The 21,319-nt window shown below is 46.9% G+C and overlaps 2 protein-coding genes across 5 annotated transcripts in view; one reads left to right on the top strand and one right to left on the bottom strand.

The window, feature by feature from the left end:
• Positions 1-10,330, top strand: part of TIMP3 (TIMP metallopeptidase inhibitor 3) — a 60,467-nt gene extending 50,137 nt beyond the window's left edge. For both annotated transcript variants that reach the window (XM_010853358.1, XM_010853359.1), the window contains exons 4-6: positions 4,077-4,188; positions 5,240-5,361; positions 6,446-10,330. In XM_010853358.1, the coding sequence (XP_010851660.1) occupies positions 4,077-4,188; positions 5,240-5,361; positions 6,446-6,643 (432 nt within the window). In that variant the 3' untranslated portion in view covers positions 6,644-10,330. The remainder of the gene's footprint in view (positions 1-4,076; positions 4,189-5,239; positions 5,362-6,445) is intronic.
• The window catches only part of SYN3 (synapsin III), a 487,071-nt gene that overhangs the window by 326,165 nt on the left and 139,587 nt on the right, over positions 1-21,319 (bottom strand). For all 3 annotated transcript variants that reach the window (XM_010853361.1, XM_010853363.1, XM_010853360.1), the window contains 2 exons: positions 14,336-14,492; positions 12,453-12,542 (listed from right to left, as the gene is read on the bottom strand). In XM_010853361.1, coding sequence (XP_010851663.1) covers positions 12,453-12,542; positions 14,336-14,492 — 247 coding nt within the window. The remainder of the gene's footprint in view (positions 1-12,452; positions 12,543-14,335; positions 14,493-21,319) is intronic.

Below are 21,319 nucleotides of genomic sequence, written 5' to 3'. Positions count from 1 at the left end.
ACTATCTGACCGCTTTCTTTTCTGAGTTCCCAACCTCTCACCCCCTAATTTCTCACCAGATGAAAGGCAGGCAGACCCCCTCCCATATGCTGATTCTGGAGCCTCCGGTCATCCTCTCAGGTATATCTTGAGTGTGCACAGGAGAGACTGGGAGGGTGTTAGAATGTTGAGGCAGCTTACTGCAAGCTCAGACTTGGAGATTAGCTGGGGCTGGGGTGCTGGGCTGTGGAGCAAAGGTGGAAGTTCCCAGAATTGGATGTTCTAATCTTTGGGGACCTTATCTCTCATCAGGACTATGAGAAAGCATCTGCTTTGCTTTGACTATAGTTTATGCCAAGGAAACCCGCTCTCAGACTGGCTACAGGGGAGAGCAAGTGGGGGACATGATGTCCCAGCTGGTCTCGGGGAAAGTCCCATGGGAAGGCCCGCTGGTCATGTGCTGTGCACATCCTGACCCTGGGGAGGACAGATCTGCTGGACAATCGGATTGCCTGGCCCCCAGGACTTCCTTCCTTCAGGGCTTTGTCTAATCAAAATGAGCAATGGCAGCATCTCGCCTTTGAAGCTGCAGCTGGAAGCCTTTCTGGCCAGCCCTCCCTGCTCTCCCCCTCCCTCCGGCCAGCCCACAGGGAGGGGGAGCCCCTCCACAGCCCAACGCCTGTGACTCTGCTCTCGTGTGCTCTGCCTCCCCAGCTAGACAGCCCGATCTGTGAGAGAAAGTACGTGCACTTGGTGCTCCAGGCAGGTTTCTACTGCCTCTGAAATGCGACTGCTTATAGGAAGCAGTGTGAGTTTAAATGAGTTCAGGCTATAAAGCAGTGTCCAGCACAGTGCTGACCCTCCACAGGCAAGCCAGAAATATCTGACATAGTGGTGACAGTTCACGCTGCGAATATGGATAAAGACCAGACGACATTCCGTAAGAAATGGGTAAAACTCCCCAAACTCAGAAATTTCTTTCTCACATTACTTGTTCCTTCACTCCAAGGGAAGTTAAGAAGTTCTTGGAACTTCATGTACTTACTATCATGAAGCGAGGCCGAGGGGCTTGTAAAGTCCAGTGTGGTGTGTGGGTATGCATATATGTGTGTATATATATAGCAATGAAATATTATAATGGAATATTATTCAGCCTCAAAAAAGGGAAATTTGTCATTTGTGACAACACAGGTGAACCTGGAGGACATTAATGCTAAGTATAATAAGCCAGACACGGAAAGAAAAGTATTACACAGCCTCATTTATTTGTGAAATCTAAAAAAAGTAGAATTCTTTGAAACAGCGAGTGGAATGGTGGTTATCAGGATCTAGGAGATGCAGAAAATGGGAGATGTTGGTGAAAGGTTACAGACTTTCAGTACTGAGGTATGTGTGAGTTCTGGAGATCTAACGCACAGCATTGGGACTATAGTCGACAACATTGTAGGACGTGCCAGAAAGTTGCTGAGAGAGATGTTAAGCGTTCTCATACATAAAAAGGTGACTATGTGAGGTTATGGATGTGTTAACTAGCTTCCTTGTGGTAATCACATCATATACAGATTTCAAAATAACCCTTGCATACCTTACCCTTTTGATACATCTTTTATCTGTCAATCATACCTCAATAAAGCCAGTGGGGAGTGGGGAAGGAGCAACCTGCCTACTTCTGAAACCAGCTTTAACTATTTGTACCAAGAGACGAAGCTGGGCAAGACATGTAGGAAGAAGGGGACCAAATTCTTCTGTCTGCTCATGACAAACTTCAGTAAAACTTGTTTTAAGCTAACTTTAACTAAATGTGTGCCAGGTGCTATTCTAAGGCATTTAATTCTCAAAAACACCTTATAAAGTCAGTTGGTTGTTGTTTAGTCACCAAGTCACGTTCAGCTCTTTGCAACCCCCTGGGATGCAGTGTGCCAGTCCTCCCTGTCCTTCACTATCTCCTGGAGTTTGCTCAAACTCATGTCCACTGAGTCAGTGATGCCATCCAATCATCTCATCCTCTGTCACCCCCTTCTCCTCTTGCCCTCAATCTTTCCTAGGATCAGAGTTTTTTCAATGAGTCAGTTCTTTGCATAAGGTGATTTGCCCCATTTTAGAGATGAAGAAACTGAGGCCCAAAGATAGTAAACAACTTTCCAAGAAGCTAATAAATAGCAGAGACAAGATATAGACTCTGGCTGTCTGTCTATAGAACCTGAGTTTACCATTAATCTTCCATTGCATTGGCTGGACAAGATTACCCACGTTTCCAATTCTGAGATTCTCTAATTTTAGGACATTATAAACCTATTATAACCCTTCTAAATTTTTCAAACCAATTCTAGGTCTCTATGGCTACAGACATAATAATACTTTAGGATCAATATTTAGATTAAGCTAGATTAATATAAAAAAAGACAACAAAATGAGTAAAAATCTGCCTAACTTTACCATACATTTACTACAAATGTATTGTTATTTTCAGAATTGACCTTAAAAGGCAGCTCTGTATTTGTCAGACTCAGTCATTTATAATGTATTAAGATTCTGACTTTGTGTGTAAGTGCTAGAAACCATGTTAAAATAAGGTGTTCTTCAGTTCAAAAGTAGCAATGATGCTAAGCTGATTTCAACAAGTTGAGTTCTTACTGGGCAGGGGCTGGATTCTCACTCATAAACCAGAGAGGAGATAAAGGGAACACACCAACATGGAATAAACTGAGGCTCCAGTAGGCTGTCCTGTAAAACCTAGAGCAAGTACTGAGTTGGAACACTTGCCAAAAAGGCAAGGGTAATCCACACCAAAACAAGAAGTTGCTGGGCCTGGGAGTAAATGCAAGGGATGTTCTCCCAGGGCCACGCATGATGGCATGCACATAGCAGCCCTCTTAGGTACGGTTCTTATTAGAGCAAGAGAGGCACCATCCACCACTGAGGAACTGGGCGGTAGGATGGGACATGCCCCCGCCCCCCGTGGCATAACTGAAAACTGAGTGAAAACAGAAGTCTCCCCCACCCCCTGCTCTTGGCTGCATTTCCTTGTTTAGCTGGAGAGCCTCGAGGGAGAAGAGGGTTGCAAAGGGAGGCCAGGTAAATTAAAAGCACCTGCACTGATGGTTGTACACAATTAGAACAGTACTCCCCTTAAAAAGGAAGTAGCTCCCAAACCCTGTGAGTCCAACAAAGCCATTACGATGGCGGGGCGGGGTGGGGGGGGGTTGGGGATTTGGGGGGGGGTTGGGGGGGTGGGGGCGGGGGGCGGCGTCATGGACCACCTACCCCCGCCAGGCAATCACCACTTAAAAGAAAACAGGGAGAAAAAAAACAGCCCATTAGATTGAATGGGAGACACTTAGATGATACACCAGTGAGGTGATGTCTGGCTTTTTATTAATTACTCTAAGTAAATTAATAACGCATACCAGAACTAAAGCAGAAACACTGTCTTATTGGAAACCCTTGGGATAATCCCAGAGACCACCAGCCATCCAGGGCTAAGAACTGGGGGATAATGGGATTCGGCAGCACCTCGGTGCCCCCTCCCACCCCTGCCAGCTCACAAGGTTAACAGTTGTCTCAGCAGATCAGGGCCTGCAGAACGCTCGTGGACTAGACCTGGAATCGCCAAGTGGTTTCAGCCTCCATTATGTGCACACTGGTGGCTCTGAGCACATGCTGATGAAGGAGGCAGATAGCTATAAATGGCACCTGCCTGCATCAGAGGCCCTTAGCCATGAGCTTGTGAGGCTGCCAGGGAGACAGCATAGGATAATGGTTAAGAACAAGTTCTCCTGCTTACATTCCTGTCTCTGCCACACACCAACCGTGTGCCCTTAGACAAGCCACGTAACCTGTCTGGGCCTTGGGCTCCTCACCTGTAACATGGAGTGGGAGGTGTGACTGGCTGGATGGGAAGGTTTCTTGGGGAAGGCACCAACCGTGGCTCAGAAGAGAGAGGAGCAGGTGTCTTTGCCTCTGGAGTGAAGACCCTTTGGTAGGTAGTTCAGTGACTGGCCACAGTGGCCTATAAAGGAAATCCGATCCCACAGCCCAAATGATGGCATGTGTTCTGAGGTCTGGTCCTCCTCTCATGACATTCCTTCTGCCCACAGATGTACCGAGGATTCACCAAGATGCCCCATGTGCAGTACATCCACACAGAAGCTTCTGAAAGTCTCTGTGGCCTTAAGCTTGAGGTCAACAAGTACCAGTACCTGCTGACAGGTAATGGCCAACTCCGGCATCTAGGTCAGGGTTTGGCCAAGGTCCACTGCTCCTCAGTTCAGAAGATGAAGGAGTTGTAGACCCAGCAGTGTTCTCAGATCCCTGGTGATGTGCCCGCTGAATTGTAAGGAGTTATCTAGAGTTGAGTCTATCTTACTCGGCCATTGGTCGGAGCTTAAAGTTTCTACGTGAGGCTGGGTTTTACTCTTTTGGACTCTGTGGGAGAGGGAGAGGGAGAGGGTGGGGTGATTTGGGAGAATGGCATTGAAACATATATAATATCATACATGAAACGAATCGCCAGTCCAAGTTCGATACATGGTACTGGTTGCTTGGGGCTGGTGCACTGGGATGACCCAGAGGGATGGTATGGGGAGGGAGGAGGGAGTGGGGTTCAGGATGGGGAACACGTGTATACCTGGGGCGGATTCATGTTGATGTATGGCAAAACCAATACACTATTGTAAAGTAGTTAACCTCCAATTAAAATAAATATATATTAAAAATAAATAAATAAAATTAATTTTTATCGGAGTACAGTTGCTTTACGAGGCTGGGTTTTAGTCTCCATTCTACCACTGACTGTGGAGAAAATCTCCTAGTTTTGCAATTTCTCAGCTTTACAGTAAGTAAAAAGAAATTGCTAGTACCTATTGCTCTCCACATCTCAGTCAACCTATTAGGTCTGTCTTTTAAAGCTGTCCACCTTTAGGCAATCAGTGGAGAAAAGGAAAAAAACAAAAGCAAGACCAAAAAGCCATTGATGTGAGAAGAGAACAGTTGGTCTCTGACCCGAGCTCCAGTGCTCACTGGGTTTGTGGACCTTCCACACATCGCTTAACCTCTCCAAGCTTAATTTTCTGCATTTGGAAAATGGGTATACAATCCATCCTAAAAGGTGTTGGAGAAGATGAAATAAAATCATGGGACAGTAAAGTACGTAGTACATACATTTCCTCACCTAAGGAGGTTACTCAGTAGGCATGAATTCCTTCTCTTCTGGCTGGGTTCTGGGCAAAATAACTCTCCCCTTGTCCCTTTCCTCCTCTAGGCCGAGTCTATGATGGCAAGATGTACACAGGACTGTGTAACTTTGTAGAGAGGTGGGACCAGCTCACCCTCTCCCAGCGCAAGGGGCTGAACTATCGATATCACCTGGGCTGTAACTGCAAGGTAAGCCTCAGGGATAGCAGACGGGGGGGCTATTGGCTGGGAGGCCTAGAAACACCAGCTCCTCCAGAACTGGGCACTGGACCCTTGGGCTGAGAAGGGTGTGCGGTTCAGGCCTGGGCAGAGGGGCAGGTCTGAGCAGGGGTGGCAAGCAATGTTGCACCTATGCTGAGCAGCAAAGAGGGAGAGGAAAGAATGCCTTTCTGCTCTAATTTGTGCTGCCCACTTGGCAGCTGCTGGGGCATGAGGGCTCTTCAGCATTCTTGACCCCCCGCTCCGCACTGTGACTCAAGGTTGTAGAAGGTACAGGATCCTTAATGGCAAGTCCTGCCAAGTCCCAAGTGGGCTTGCTTAGGCAGCTGACTCACTGGTGGCCCCCACCCAAGGCGGCTTAACTGGTACAGGACCGCAGATACCACTTGCTTCAGAAGGTCACTCTTCAACCTGGCCCAACTTCTTGACCCAAGCACAGAGTTAGGGCCCACAGCCTTGCTGCTGTAGGAGGCAGTTGGGCCAGTCTCTCAATTAATTCTCATGACAACTCTGCAAAATTGTGACAACAGTGATTACTACTAGTATAGTTTTAATTATCCCTATTTTGCAGATGAGGAAACATCTGCAAAAGGCCCAGAGAGTAGCTAGGCCTAAGTCACACAGCTCACTGTCTGATTTCCAGCCTACGGCAGCTGGACTCTACATTTTTATGCTTTAATCTTTTTGATTTCTCAGTTCCCTACAACTGTTAAGAACTCCCATGCTTGCCTGTTACCACTTGAGAGGAAAAGCTCTCCCAAATATCTAATTCTACCACTTTCTGGCTGTGTGACTTGGGGCAAGTTACTTAACCTCTCTGAGGCTCTATTGTTTGTAAAAGGGAGATAAATCAGTTATGAGAATTAAAGAATAAGATGGAAGCACTTAGCAGAATGTCTGGTACATAGTAGGTGCTCAATAAATATTGGTGAGTGTTATTTATATTGTCCTCACTAAGGGAGGGATGTGGCTGGGCTCCACCAAAGAGATCTCACATCAGGCCTAAGTCCACCCTGGCAGAGCCCACCAACCTTTGGCTTTTATCTCACTGCAGATCAAATCCTGCTACTACCTGCCTTGCTTTGTAACCTCCAAGAACGAGTGTCTCTGGACCGACATGCTCTCCAATTTCGGCTACCCTGGCTACCAGTCCAAACACTATGCTTGCATCCGGCAGAAGGGTGGCTACTGTAGCTGGTACCGAGGATGGGCACCCCCGGACAAAAGCATCATCAATGCCACAGACCCCTGAGCATCAGACCCGGCCCCACCTCACTTCCCTCCCTTCCCACTGAGCTTCCCTTGGACACTAACTCTTCTCAGATGATGACAATGAAATTAGTGCCTGTTTTCTTGCAAATTTAGCACTTCGAACACTTAGAGGAAAATCTATGCTGTCATATGGAGTTTATTTGGAACCATCCTCCTGACCCCACCCCTCCCTTTCTTTTTGGTGTTTGACATCACCCATTTCCACCTGGAAATTTTTGGTGTCATGCCAGAAAGAATGAGGAGTGGGTACTCTTCTTCTTCGTGATGATATAATCTATATTTTTTTAGGAAAACAAAAATTGAAAAACTACCCGATTAGGGCATTGTAATATCTACCCTTCTTTCTTCTTCCCCATCTCACCATCTCCCAGACTCTCCTTCCTTTGCCCTTCTCTACCCTCTTCCTCAGTACGTAAAGGACACAGACAAGGAAGCTGCTGAAAAGCCAACTGTTTCAAATCAGTCAAGGGCAGCCAGCAGATAGACTCAAGGTACGCAGAAGATGTTATACACCGAGGAGATGCTACTGCATGTCCTTACCAGACTGTGTCTGTCTGTGTCTGCACATGAGACTGAGGGAGGGAAGGAAGAAACTGCAAGAGGGTCTGGATGATGCAGCACACACACAGCTCCCCCAGCCCACCGATGCTTGGGTTGACCAGATGTTTCTGAGTCTGGAGCAAGCAGCCAGGCCAGAATAACAGAATTTTCTTAGTTGATGAAGACTTAAATATCTGCCTGAGGTCAGGAGGCAATGTGCCTTAGACAAAAGCTCAGGTGAGAGACTAAGATGAATGTCTTTCCTCTTCTCACTGCCCACAAGATTTCCTCCTGGAAACGTCTTTGGTAGATCTGGCCAGGAGCTTGCCTTTATATAAATCGGAGAAATACGAACACCGTACACTATCCACAGATAGAGAACAAGTAGATTTGGGTAGAGGATATTATTTCCAAACTAGCATTTTAGTTCACCTAGGGGGGTGTGTTTGCATACACATTTACATATACCCACATGGGGACATAAGCTAATTTTTTTTTTACAGGACACAGAATTCTGTTCAATGCTGTTAAATATGCCAATAGCTTAATCTCTTCTATTTTGTTGTTGTTGCTTGTTTGAAGAAAATCATGACATTCCAAGTTGATCTTTTTTTTTTTTCATTTTAATTAAAATTTGAATTTCTGAGCACCCTCAGCATCCCTCTAATTGGGGTCATCTGACCTCTGTCCTCCTTTTCTCCTGCTTCATGTTTGGGGCCTTCATTTAACTGCCTTTACTGGCTGGCTCAGATGGGAGATGCGAGTTAGTGTGGGTCTGGGTCTGGGCACAGGAAGGAAAGCTGCAGTATCTGCCTTGATTAGATGGCCACATTTTCTGGGTTTGGGGACAACTTGCTCCTTTTCCTGTAGCTTACTGGCGAGTGAATGACACATCCTAAGGCCCTCACCTCATAGAATTAAAAGTGGTGGTCACTGGGAAAACCTGACTTTGCAAACAGCTGTAGGGTTTTTGTTGTGTTTTTTGAAATAAAACTATAATATAAATTCTCTGATTAAATAAAATTATTTTAAGTTTTAGTGTTGAAAGTGAGATGCCAAGAGTAGGTGATAATGTATATTTTACAGAATTGAGGATGGTAGGATGGTTACATTTAACATGATGGCTCTGTCTCTTTTTTTCAGATTATGGGTATTTGTACTCTATTAGTATTTGTATCTTCAGTTCATTCCACTTTAGGAAACAGAGCTGCCAATTTAAACGGGAGAAAAAAAAGCAGCAGACAACACAATGTAATGTCTCGCTCACAAACACAAATGCCCAGGCAAGGTGTTTGGCAGAACCTCAGAGCGAGAAGGCAGTCAAGGCATCTGATTTCCTCCAGACTGGTCTCATTACCTAGTACCTTTCACCTTGTGGTGGGGACATTTGGCATGCAGGAAACAGGAGACTTTGCTCTCAGTGGGGCAGCATAAGCAGAAGGAGCTGAGTTCAGCAGGCCAGTGGTTTTTAAGGGGTAAGCCCCAGACTTGGTGTTTTAAGATTTTCTTAATTTGAACTTCAAAGTCCTACAAGGTAGAAGCCCTAACCCGATCTGCACAGGTGCCCTCCCACAACTGGACATCAGTGTGACTCCATGAGGCATCTGGCTATTCTTGGTCCCTGGTGGGGTCACCTCCACTCACACAAAGAGAGACTTGAGGTGAGGCCTGAGCCCGAATCACCTGAAGTTTCCCTCTGAAAAGTTGGTGGAACCACAGTCCCATCTGCCAGGCCCTGGCGAGGAGAACAGCAGGTCCTGAGCAAAGAAGGGTCCTTTGCAAAGTGATGTCAGAGGGCGGTTTTTGAGCTTTCTATAAGCTATAGCTTTGTTTATTTCACCTGTTCACTTACTGTATAATTTAAAGTCATTTATGTAGCTGAGACACTTCCGTATTTCATTCATGAACGTTTTATTTTGCTAAATCTTATGTCATGTGTAGGCTGTAATATGTGTACACTGTGTTTAAGAGAAAAGAAGAAAACAAAACCTACATGCCACCATTTTTCTGAATCAAATTCTACAGTGGAATGGAGGGTAAAGACTTCTACTGTGCAGGCAGCTAGATTGGTAAATGGGGGAACTAGAAGCAACGAGCACTGGAGAGTCCTCTAGACTCTTCCCCGTTGGCATCCTAGTGCTTTCTGGACTACGAAGGAGAAGAGAAAAAATAGCAAGTACATTCACATCCTTGCCCTGTTATCAACTGGCCCTGGGCGCTCTGCTAGTCATTCCCATTCCTTTTTCCCTCTAGTCCATTTGTCCAACCCATTGAGAAGCCATGATTTCACCTAAAAATCCAGGGCCATGGGACCTGGGATTCTGAGATGTCTTGGCCTCCTCTAGCCATCTCTTCTGCCTCCATATGCAGGAGGCACCACACCTAGGCTCTCGCCTCTCAGGCCAGTGCTCCATCTGACCAGCACTGGGAGACTCCTGTGCTTTTTACCCTTGCACAGCCCCAGACACATAATGGCAATCAGGCTACAGCCCATGAGCACCATTTTTCATACAAAAAAATGAAGGTTCTTGAGCAATTAAAAAAAATGACTTATTGGAACAGCTGTCTCAGAGAAACTGTGGTCCCCAAGAGACAACACCCTCTCCTGCCTCTGTCCTTCATCATGTGTTCACTGACCAGCAACATGAGTTAACCAAAAATGACACCCAAGCGTTTGGCTCCTGGCTGCGAAAGTAAAAATATCACTAAAATAGTTTTACACAAGAAAAACACTTTAAAAATTCTGACAGCAAAAACAAAACACAGTGGGCGCATGCTGGGGAGACGGATATAAACAGCTTCCAAACGGGCTCCTGGGAGGCACGAGAAGGGCTCACGGTCCGAGGGGAGGGGCTTCATAAATTCTCCCAGGCACCACCCTCCTTCCTCCTTAGCCGGTCTGCTGTCCTGAGAGCCAGAAGTGATGGAGAGAAATCAACTAGAGAAAACCCTGTCTGGAAGGAATGTATTTGTTGCTAAATTTTGTAGCACTGTTTACAGTTTTCCTCCATGTTATTTATGAATTTTATATTCCGAGAATGTATATTGTCTTGTAATGTTGCATAATGTTCACTTTTTATAGTGTGTCCTTTATTCTAAACAGTAAAGTGGTTTTATTTCTATCACATACCTGCAGTCTCTTGCTTCTTTGTGTCCTGACCGCCGTTGGGGGTTATGGCGACCACAGAGGCTCTCAGAAGTCAGGTCCTGCCTGCTTTGGCCCCTGGCCTGTGAATAGTCCCTACCCTCCATTCAATTCCACAGTATGGACCCACCTGCCCCAGCCCTTTCCCCAGGCGGGAGCATTTTCAGGAGAGGCATCCTAGACTTCCTGCGGCGGCTAATCCAGCCCTGACCTTCCTCCCCAATTCTACGACCAGGGTTCGCCCCAGTTCTATGGAATCTGGATCAACATCTAATTACCTGATAGTGGTTCGGGTATTCCCAGACTGGAGCCCTGACTTGCTGCTGCTACTGGAGCCCTGACTTAGCCTTGCCTATTTTCTTTCTTAGAATCTCAACCTAGTGGAAGTCGGAGAGGGAGGCTCAAACAGCAGTCCTTGATGCCAAATGCCTGCCTGGAATTTCAAGTATGACTTGGCCTAGTTGGGAATGCCAGGAACTCACTACAGCCGTGCAACACCCTCCCCCCTACCGCCCCGGCCCCACTCAGAACTTACAGCTGGGCCTGTCACCCTCAATGGGCTGGGTTGGCGGCAAACCCTTCACCCAAATATTATCCCACTGTTGACAATGTTTCAAGGTATGGCTTTGCCCCAATTTTAAAACTACTCTATTTTGAGCACCTATTGTATGCCACTGAGAAGGCAATGGCACCCCACTCCAGTACTCTTGCCTGGAAAAATCCCATGGACGGAGGAGCCTGGTAGGCTAGAGTCCATGGGGTCTCTAGGAGTCAGACATGAATGAGCGACGTCACTTTCACTTTTCACTTTCATGCACTGGAGAAGGAAATGGCAACCCACTCCAGTGTTCTTGCCTGGAGAATCCCAGGGACAGGGGAGCCTGGTGGGCTGCCATCTATGGGGGTTGAACAGAGTTGGACACGACTTAAGTGACTTGGCAGCAGCAGCAGCATTATACAATGCACAGTACCCTGTACCCTGTACACATGATCGTGCTCAACAACCCAATGAAGTGGTTCCACTGTCATACATGGTTTTCTACCAAGGAAGCTGAGACTCACAGAGATCCAAAGCCTAGTAAGCAGGCAGAACTGGGATTCAAACTCAGGCTGGTTTGAGGATAAATCCTGAATTTTCTTCACTGTTTCTCACTTTGTTGGAACATGCCCCCTTCTTATTCCAACCAGCACACCCTGGCTGGTATGACACCTCACTAGATCAGATACAAGGGAAAGATAATCAATGAGAAACATTTTTGCCTGCTTAGACTGTCCCCCCACTTGGAGACACCTATCAGTGTCTCCAAATAGGACTTGGAAGCTCAGTTGCCTAAACTTGGGACTAAAAGCAGACTGTTGGAACCCTATTAACCATCTTGTACCCCACGACTTGTGTTCTTTGCAAGGCATGCATGGGGCCATGGCCCTGCATTCCTTTGACAAGTTTAACAAGACCACTGACCATGACAGCAGGCATGTCACGGGTTCTTTCCAGCATCCCAGAACTCTTCCATCTAACTTCTTCTGGCCGCGGGATGGAGAGCCCCTCACCTCACACCCAAAAAGATGTTCACCTTTCCCACCCTCCAAATGGGAGGCTATCCCACATATTCCAAGCTAAACTCCAACCACTTCCCAGCAACAACCTTGGGGATATTCAAAAGTTTGAGTGCAGAGAGGATGCACGAGCAAACTGCCCTTTGATGATTAATGGAAACAAAAATATCACTGCTTTTATTAAAATAAGAGTTGAAACCAAGTCCTGCACAGGGCTCACATGAAATAACATTCTACCTTAGAAACATCTTTCACCTTTGTTTCCAACTGCCAGCTCAAGTTGTCCCGATTTGCTGAAGATTCCCAGGGTCCCATGGAATGCTGTGTATCTTTGTCATTTACTCTACCACCTGAAATTTCACCTGGAGACCTGACTCTTCCCCTGGAAAGCCAGGTGTTCCCACAGGATGTCACAGCTCTTCCTTACAGCCTAGGTGGTCAGGGAGCAGCCCCCATGCCCACCTCCTCCATTCAAACGGACTGAGTACATGGACATCTGTATTTATTCCATACCACAAAAATGGTAAGAGTGAAAAAAGGTACTCACCATTGGCTTGTGATTGGGGAAAAATGTTTGCTCCACAAGCGGGAACTTCTCAGGACCCAGGGAATGGAAGATCTTAATGAGCTGAGAGAACTAGGATAGAATATGACAGAACATTGGTCACCCACTGCTACCTGGTATGGAGAAATATCCCACCGGATCCCAGGCCTCAAGCACCTATCTGCTCCAGTAGCTGCTCCCTGCCCACAGGATAAAGGCCAGAGTCCTGGACTGGACATTCGTCCTCAGGCTCCTCCATCATCCACCTTGCTCAGCAGCCCTGGGAGCTCATTCTGTGCCCAGCACTGAGCTCGACAGCACACACAGCTATATGTGTTCAGGGGCAACACACTGAACACATGAGACCAGGTCTGGAGGAAAGACAGCCTGTGGGCAGATGGCTGAGATAATAACATCTTGCTGGAGGGAAGTGAGGGGCTTGTGGGACCTGGAAGAGAGGTAAGGATGACTTCAGAAGCAGATTATATAAGAGAAGGAGGAAGGGCATTCCAGTGTGCAGTGAGACAGCTGTGTGCTAGAGATGCTCAGCAGACAAAGAGCTGGGAATTCACCCATCAGGCAAAGGGAGCTGTCAGTGAACTAAAGCAGGGAAGAGTAAGGTAGACTCTGATCAGAAAGAAGGAATCAGGTGCAGCGTAAGGCCTAATGTGGATGTCTAGTGGCTGGAAGAGGAGCTAAGTCTTGTGCCAAACTGACTTTGTGGTAAACTCAATACTGAGAGCTCACACGGGAAGAACAGACAACAGGAACTCTCTGCATCATGCCAGGACTGGAAGATTCTTGGGCTGCAGCCTGCCGTTGTGGTGCAACATGCTATCAGTTTAATAGGCTTGAGGGACCTCAGAAATATGAGAAATGAGGGAGGGTCCCTCATTCTACAGATAAGCAAACTGACATCCAGAGAAGGAGAGCAATTCCATAATCAAGTAAGAGTTTTGGAGAATGTCCAGCTTCACTATTTACTACTAGCGACATAAGTCTCAATTTCCTCTTCTGTCCAATGGAGATACTAGAAATACCTACTCATCACGGTGGTTTTAAGATTAAATATAATATGCATATGAAGGGCTCAACATAGTGCAGTTAGTACTAATGAATTGTACTTGCTACCATCACCAAGAATATGTGGGAAAAAAAGGATGGTGAACTAATACCGCTGAGGACCCTTCCGGGGATGTTGTAGGCCTAAAAGCTTAGTCAGGGAAGAACGAGAAGGAGACCAAGGCCATAGTAACAATGGTTAAAGACTATCCATACCTACTAAATGAATGCATACGTGCATTCAATAAATCCTGAGTGCCAGTTCTGCAGAGACCTTGTTGTCACCATGCTCAAAGAGTGAGAGCAGTAGGGTCCCCCTCTTACCACTGACAATATTATAACGTAACATTGTACCATGCTGCTGCTGCTGCTGCTAAGTCGCTTCAGTCGTGTCCGACTCTGTGCGACCCCACAGACGGTAGCCCACCAGGCTCCGCCATCCCTGGCATTCTCCAGGCAAGAATACTGGAGTGGGTTGCCATTTCCTTCTCCAATGCATGAAAGAGAAAAGTGAAAGTGAAGTCGCTCAGTCGTGTCTGGCTCTTAGCAACCCCATGGATTCCAGCCTACCAGGCTCCTCCGTCCATGGGATTTTCCAGGCAAGAGTCCTGGAGTGGGGTGCCATTGCCTTCTCCCATGCTATAAAACATCTGTTAGGTAATAACTACAGGAAGGGGTTTGGGATCCAAGTTGTTTATTCGGTTGCTTTAAATAAAAGACTCCCTTCATTACTGAGCCTCCCTGCTGGGGAATGGGTCCATTTCAGGGCCAGGAGGCCAGTCCCTGCTTCCCCCTTCCTTTTGAGTCAGGTTGGCTGCACCTACCACCCAGGGCTTGCTGCAGAAATTGTAGACAGAGTAGAGGGAGTTGATGGCAGGCAGCCCTCCATACTGGAGGCCGATGACCAGGCTGCGGTAGTCTTCGCCCAGGGCCATGCTGTAGGCGTGCTGGCGGACAAGGATGAAGTCCGGCTTGAAGGATCTGCCAAGAGAGGGACCAACAGCAGTGTTACATACTTAATGGGCTGACGGGACAATCAGGACACCAAGCCAAAGCCTGCTGGGGATGGCACCTCCGTTCAGAACGGGGACAGGGTGGGGGGGTGGGGATGAGGAAGACCAGATGCAAACACGCAGCAACTGCAAAGTAAAAGGACTGAAAACAACTCACACTTTATTTCTTTTTAAGGTTGTTTTCTAGATTTTTTATACTGAACAAGTATTTAATTGGCAAATGGAAAAAAAAAAAAACATATCAAACAATTCAGTGAACATACTGTGGTTTTACTAGGCACTATGGCGGATACACAAGTTACTCAGTCCTCACTATTGCCCTGGGATGTGGATGCTGCTGCTGTCAATTCCATCTCACAGATGAGCACCAGAGGCTCAGGAAGACCAGGTCACTTGCTCACAAAGACACACTGCAGGTAAATGGCAGGGCCGGGGCTGTACAGCCTCATGGCCCTGGATCACAATGATGGTGCAGTGCAGTTTCCTTCTAGTGCGTCTTCAACGCTTCTTGTCCCTTTCAAGTGGCAACCTCTGGAAAGCAGCAAGAGTAGTGATGCCATGGCTTGAGAACATGCCAGGCTCTGCCAGGTCCCTCTGGAGATAAGATCCTGACTGAAGCTCACAAGCAGACCAGAGTAAGGTCAGCACTATTTCTCCAATTTATAGATGGGAACACATTGCAAGTCAGAGACGGTGTGAACTTCCCCAAATCACAAAGCTGGGAAACAGGAGAGCCACGTTTGAACACAGGTCATCTGACTCCAAGTCCACATGCTCTACCCTCTGTCACAAGGATCCAGGTAGATTCACAGTGTTTCATTCACACTGCCAAGGATCCACCTGCTCCTGGATTCCTCACTTCTAAGTTCAGAGAAAATCAAGACTCACAGTAGGTAGGTGGTTTACACTTAAAATGGTGTGATCCCTCTGACTCATCCACACACAGACACTTAGCTTCAAATACACTGTAGTTCTTTAAAATAATTCAAATATAAATTAAAATAACTCTCAAAGGGAAAAGACTTGCCCCCAGGAAAGACACTTTTTGAATTGCTCTGAGCTTGGGCCTTATGGTGCCTGCCCCCAGGATCAGGGTCATTACAAGAACATGTTGAAGGAATGAATGATGTACATAAACATCACATCCCATTCCCAAAGAAAAGGGCAAGAGTGTCCCTGGCTAAGCTGTAACTGATCCTGAAGGTGGCCATGTGGACGGTGACATCTGAGTGTGGGTGGCATTTACTCACAGAAACAGTCAGTGATGTGACTGTGGTTAGGGTTGGGGTTGGCTAGAACCTTGGAGCTGCTATGCCTACATCCCTGCTGCATTCTTAGAGATGAACAAGTTCCACCAATGCATGTTACAGACGGGGAAACGGAGCCCTATAGCCAGGCAGTGACGTGTCCCAGGTCACCCGGCAACACCACGGCTCAGGAGGAGGCTGTACCACGTCCCTCATTTCCTCCTGCCGCCCCTCCTTTGCCCTGCACTCTGCAGTATCTCACAGCAACAGACATGGAAGGAGGGGTGACGCGGTGTCTCTAACAGGGATCTGATGACCAAAGGGAGCACTGACTTATAAACACTTTCTACTTTTATCTGATTTTAAAAATAATATATGCTCATTGTGCAAATAAAAAAACAAAAAAAAACCCAAACCACCCTTGGAGAACAGAAACAAAATTACCTGCAATTCTCAACACAGAAAATTCTAATAAACTTTAGAATAATAAGCACATATTATTTGTGTTTTCTTATGTGTACATTATGACTCAATAATCTATTTTATGTATATAATATGCATTCATACTCATAATTCATTTTATGTTTTCTATTAATTATGATTTTTCTGTTTTTCACATATTATATTTTCCCTATCAAAATATCTTCAGAAGTATCATTTATAATGGCTTCCTGATAGTGCACTGAATGGATATACTATTAAGCCAACCAATCATCTATTATTATCAAGTAGCATCTTTCCAATATTTCACACATGCACATCTTTGCACACAAATTGACCTCATTTAAAATTATTTCTTTAAGATAATGTCTAAATGGAACTGTTGGGTGAAAGGGTATGAACTTTTTTAAAGGTGCTCAGAAAACCACCCCTTTTTAAATGTTCCCAACACCAGGGCATATGCCAGTGTCTGTCTCACTGCAGCCTCACCAGTTCAGCAGTTTTTACAAAATACAATTTTCAATTTGATAAACCATTATCAAATATACCCTGCACCCCATTTCTGTTTCAGTTTGCATTTTTATGATTTTAGTAAGATTGAATACTTTTAATAACCATATGTACTTTCTTTACTGTAGAAGTCTTCTCACATCTTTCCTCACTGGAAAAAATAATGGGGTCTCCCTGTTTCCTCATTGACATGAGCTCTGACGGTGCCTTCATCTGTCATGTGCGGTAATGTTTTTACTAGTCGGTTGTCTTTTTATTTATGACTGTGAATCTTAACAAAATATATGAACACATTCTCCATTCCCCGAGTCTTTCCCTTTTGATTTTGCTCTCTGCTTTGAAGCTCCGAGGGTCCCCTGGGGCCGCGGTTCCGACAGCGCAACACACCCTCTTCCCAGCAGTGTAGTTTCCTTCCCACACAACGGTGCTGGCATACTCGGTGCCTCACTCTGGGGTCTCCACTCTGCTCTGGGAGGAAGTAAAAGTCTTCCAATGGCCACACTCTGATGCCTTGTCTCAGGATGCTCCAACTCTAGTCCCGGATATTACGGTGCTGTCTCTCTAGAGCACCTAGAACTCACCTCTAAACCACATCTCTCTTACTCTTTGAAATAAAGTAGTAGCAACCTCCACTTTGTCTTCCAGGATTTGAGAATCTACCTCAAGCTTCCATATTCCAAGTGCTCTTTTAAAATTATACATCAGCTCCATGCTCAAAACCCTCAGAAGGCTTCCGTCTTTCTGATGACAAACGCTCACCTCCTTACCTCGGCTGCGAAGCCCCTGCCTGCCTCTTCATCTCATTTCTACTTTACTCCTCCCTCACCTCCACCAAGGGCGTCCCAGCTGGCGCAAGTGATAAAGAGGCAGGCAGGGAATTTAGGAGGTGTAAGAGTGGTGGGTTTGATCCCTGGGTCAGGAAGATGCCCTGGAGGAGGGCACGGCAACCCACTCCAGTATTCTTGCCTGGAGAATCCCATGAGCAGAGGGGCCTGGAGGGCTATGGTCCACAGGGTCATAGTCGGACATGACTGAAGTGACTTAGCAGCAGCAGCACCTTCACCAAAACCACACTGACAACTGCTCCTCCCTTTAATTTCTTTTCCTGGAGGCTCTTTTCCCAAATGGTGTGTGGCTGCCTCATTCTTGTCACTTATTGGCTTAAATTCATTTCCTGAAGGACACCTGTCCTATTAGCTCTACTGAAATTTTCTTCAACGCTCATATTGCCCTATTTTCTTCACAGCTCTTACGACAACTGTATTTCTCAAGTTTACATATTTAGTTGTTTATTGTTTGTCTCTCCCCTCTAAAGATGTCAGCTCAATGAGAACAGGGGACCTGCCCAGGTCCTTACCAGTAGTTTTAAACGAATGATGAAGTTAATGAACGCTCGAACACATGAAAGGAGGAGGGCCTCCCAGGTGGCGGAGCGGTAAAGAATCCCACAGTGAGGAAGACCTGGCTTGGATCCCTGGGTTGGGAAGATCCGCTGCAGGAGGGCAAGGCAACCCACTTCAGTGTTCTTGCCTGGAGAATTCAGCGGAGCGAGGAGCCTGGCAAATACAGTCAACGGGGTTGCAAAGAGTCGGACACAACTGAGTGACTAACACTACTATTATGAAAGAATGAGTGAATGCAAAGTAGAAAAAGGAACGAATGGTCTCTCATTGTGGTCCTAGAGAAGAGAAATAGGATTGATGGCCAAAGTAGCCAGGAAATTAACACGTGGACCCTAATAGCCAGTCGGCTGCTTTACAATGAGTCCTGTGTTCCTGGAGGTACGTTAGCATCACCAAGAAATTTTTAACCCTAGGACATGCAAGTTGGACCCCATGACTGCTTAAGATCTTCAGACACAATATGTGAGAAATAAACATTCTCCATGAGTACTGTTTCAGAGCAAATCAAGCATGTGTCACAGTTCAAATTCTGCCATTGTCTGCTGCACAGAATGCACACTGTCTTCCACACAGCCTGGGATTTGCATGGAAGGTGAAAAATTAGAGACACCAGCATGCAGTTCCTCCCTCCACACCCAGCACCCAAGGTTCTCTGTCCAGTCAGGGAATAGCCACATCCTGCATGTCACCCCACCATCCAAGGATGTAGTCAGCAGTTTCAGGACCTGACAGTGGGCCAAGCACCACTGTAGAGGCTGGAAATCCTAGGATGACTGGGACATCATTCCTGCTTTCACAAGACTTACAGTCCGAGAGGAGGTGGGTGCAATGCTAAAGGATAAGGATTTGCTAAAAGAACAAATGAAAGAGTGAGTGAGTGAAACAACAGAGGCAAATACAAAACACTAAGGTGGTCCAACTCTCCCTGGGGAGGGTGTGGATGCGTGTGTGCCAGAGGGCTCGGGTCAAGAAAGGAAGGTAGGGGTTTGTCACATGGACAGGATTTTAAGGGTTTCCAGGTGGAGGGAACAGCACCTGCAACTGAATTCAGGGATCCCTGAAGTGAGAAGATAGTGGTCTGTGATCGGTTTTATTTGCTCAGTATCCTTCTCTTTTGGGGGGAAATAGACTCCATAATAAAATTCTCTCCAATCAGAGAACTGGCTTCCTCTTGGCAGTAACTGGTCTAAGGATTGCATTGCTGATGTCAAAAGGGTTGTCACAATCCTCCTTGAGTGGCCAGCTAAGCTTGAGTGACATCACCTGGGCTGACAGACAGCGTTTTCCTGCTCCATGAAAGGACCCCACCTGTAACAGGGAGACCAAGCCTGTCTGCCTCACTGAGCCCCTGAATCCTCCTGAGCCTGACACTGGAGCCACCCTTATCTTCTGAGTTACCCGTGCTATTGGTGGTGGTCTAGTCACTAAGTCATGTCCAACTCTTGTGACCTCATGTAGCCTTCCAGGCTCCTCTATCCATAGGATTCTCTAGACGAGAATACTGGAGTGGGTTGCCATTTTCTTCTCCAGGGGATCTTCCTGACCCAGGGATCGAACCCGTGTCTCCTGCATTGCAAGCACATTCTGTACCAACTGAGCTACGAGGGGATCTTCCCACTTGAGCTGTTAAGTATTCTATTTTGCCTACACTGGTTTAAATTGGGTCTGGTGCTTGCCCTCACTATTGCTCTGACTGGTATTGGGAGGAAGTGGCAAAGTCTGTAATTGGTTACATGGCAGGGGTATAAAGTCTAATGAGGTGGCGGCAAGAGATATGGTTGGGTGAACATTCCCAACGAATCTCGTGAACCCCTTCCCGCTCTTCTGCTTCCACAGGCCCTCTGGGCACATGTCCTGTGTCTTTCATGCCTGAGCAAGAAGGCCTCCTTCAGTCCCACACAAGCTGGCACATCCTGGCTAGAGGCTGTACCTGGGTTTTCTTATTCCTTAGACTTAAAATGAGCTATGTTATATGGGTTTCTGACCCCAGGTCTTTTCTCAGAAGCGGCATTCGATGTTAGAGAGTAAATCAAGGACAACATACAATTAAATGGTAGAGACGGGACAGGTGATGCATTGCTGGGAGATTACCAGGTGCTCCAGGCAGTGTCAAGAAGTGGGGGGCCAAAGGCTGAGTCACTTTTCATCGCTGGAGAAGCTTAATAATTCCCTCAATATGCAGAAGCCTGCAGTGGCCAGAAAAGATTTTGACTGGGCTTTACCTGGGGCCTAAGTTAATATGCAGAAGCCTCGTTATTCTCAGCCACCTGACTGCTATTTTGTCAGTCACTTTTCTGAAAGACCCAGGCTGACTAAGGGACAGTGTTGCTAACTTTGGTCACATGTTGACCCATCAAAGCCAGACGTGACTCCAGCCATGGCTGGGAAGGCTCTGGGCTTTTGATATCTGTACCCACCAGCAGAAACTTCAGGTGTCCTCCGAACTTCTCCCATTTCTCACACTCCTTCCCCATCCCCCTCCACCTCTGAAAATACCACCTCAGGTACCAAATCTATGGGAAGGAAACCAAGAGAACTGAACACACCAGCCATAACAGGAGTCCTGAGGAAAAGCAAAGGGGAATGCACGCTCCTGAAGGCTATGGACCAGTACTGCGCAGCAAGGGCAGAACAGAGGAGACGTGTGTGCTAGGCAGATGCAGAGCCTTGACTGGGCCATATGGAAGGGCTTTAGGAATTCGCGATGCTTCCCGCCAGCCCGAGGACTGCAAGAAATTAGTCCAGGCAGAAGAGAAACGAGGTGGTGGCCGACCAGCAATCTGGCGAGGAGCGGACAGCAGGAGGCCGCAGTGGGGTTGGCGGGGCCCACATGGCAGCCGCCAGCCACATGGCGCGATGGCGGCAGGGGGAAGCCCGGCGGCGCTTACACACAACCAGGCTCTCTCTGAGTCTCGGGGCTCTCTTTGTAAACTACTAGGAGGTTAATAAAACATAGACACGAGTTGCTGGAGGAAGGAGACTTCCTCGTCTCCCTTCTAAGCATCAGAATATCGGTCTCTTTATCTCAGTCTCTTCTCCTTTTCATTTCAGAGAAGTTCTTGTGACTCCACCCTTGCTCCATCCTTCTTCTCCATCACCCTGAGGATCCCACATGTTATGGGTTGAAGTGTAAGCCCCCAAAAGATACATCGAAGTCCTGAGCCCTGTTCCTGGCTGTGTGACCCGATTTGGAA

The sequence above is a fragment of the Bison bison genome, unplaced genomic scaffold (genome assembly GCF_000754665.1).
Source record: "Bison bison bison isolate TAMUID 2011002044 unplaced genomic scaffold, Bison_UMD1.0 scf7180017864327, whole genome shotgun sequence".
Classification (NCBI taxonomy): domain Eukaryota; kingdom Metazoa; phylum Chordata; class Mammalia; order Artiodactyla; family Bovidae; genus Bison; species Bison bison.
Note: the sequence above shows the minus strand (reverse complement) of the source record. Positions and strands in the feature narration are given on the sequence as shown.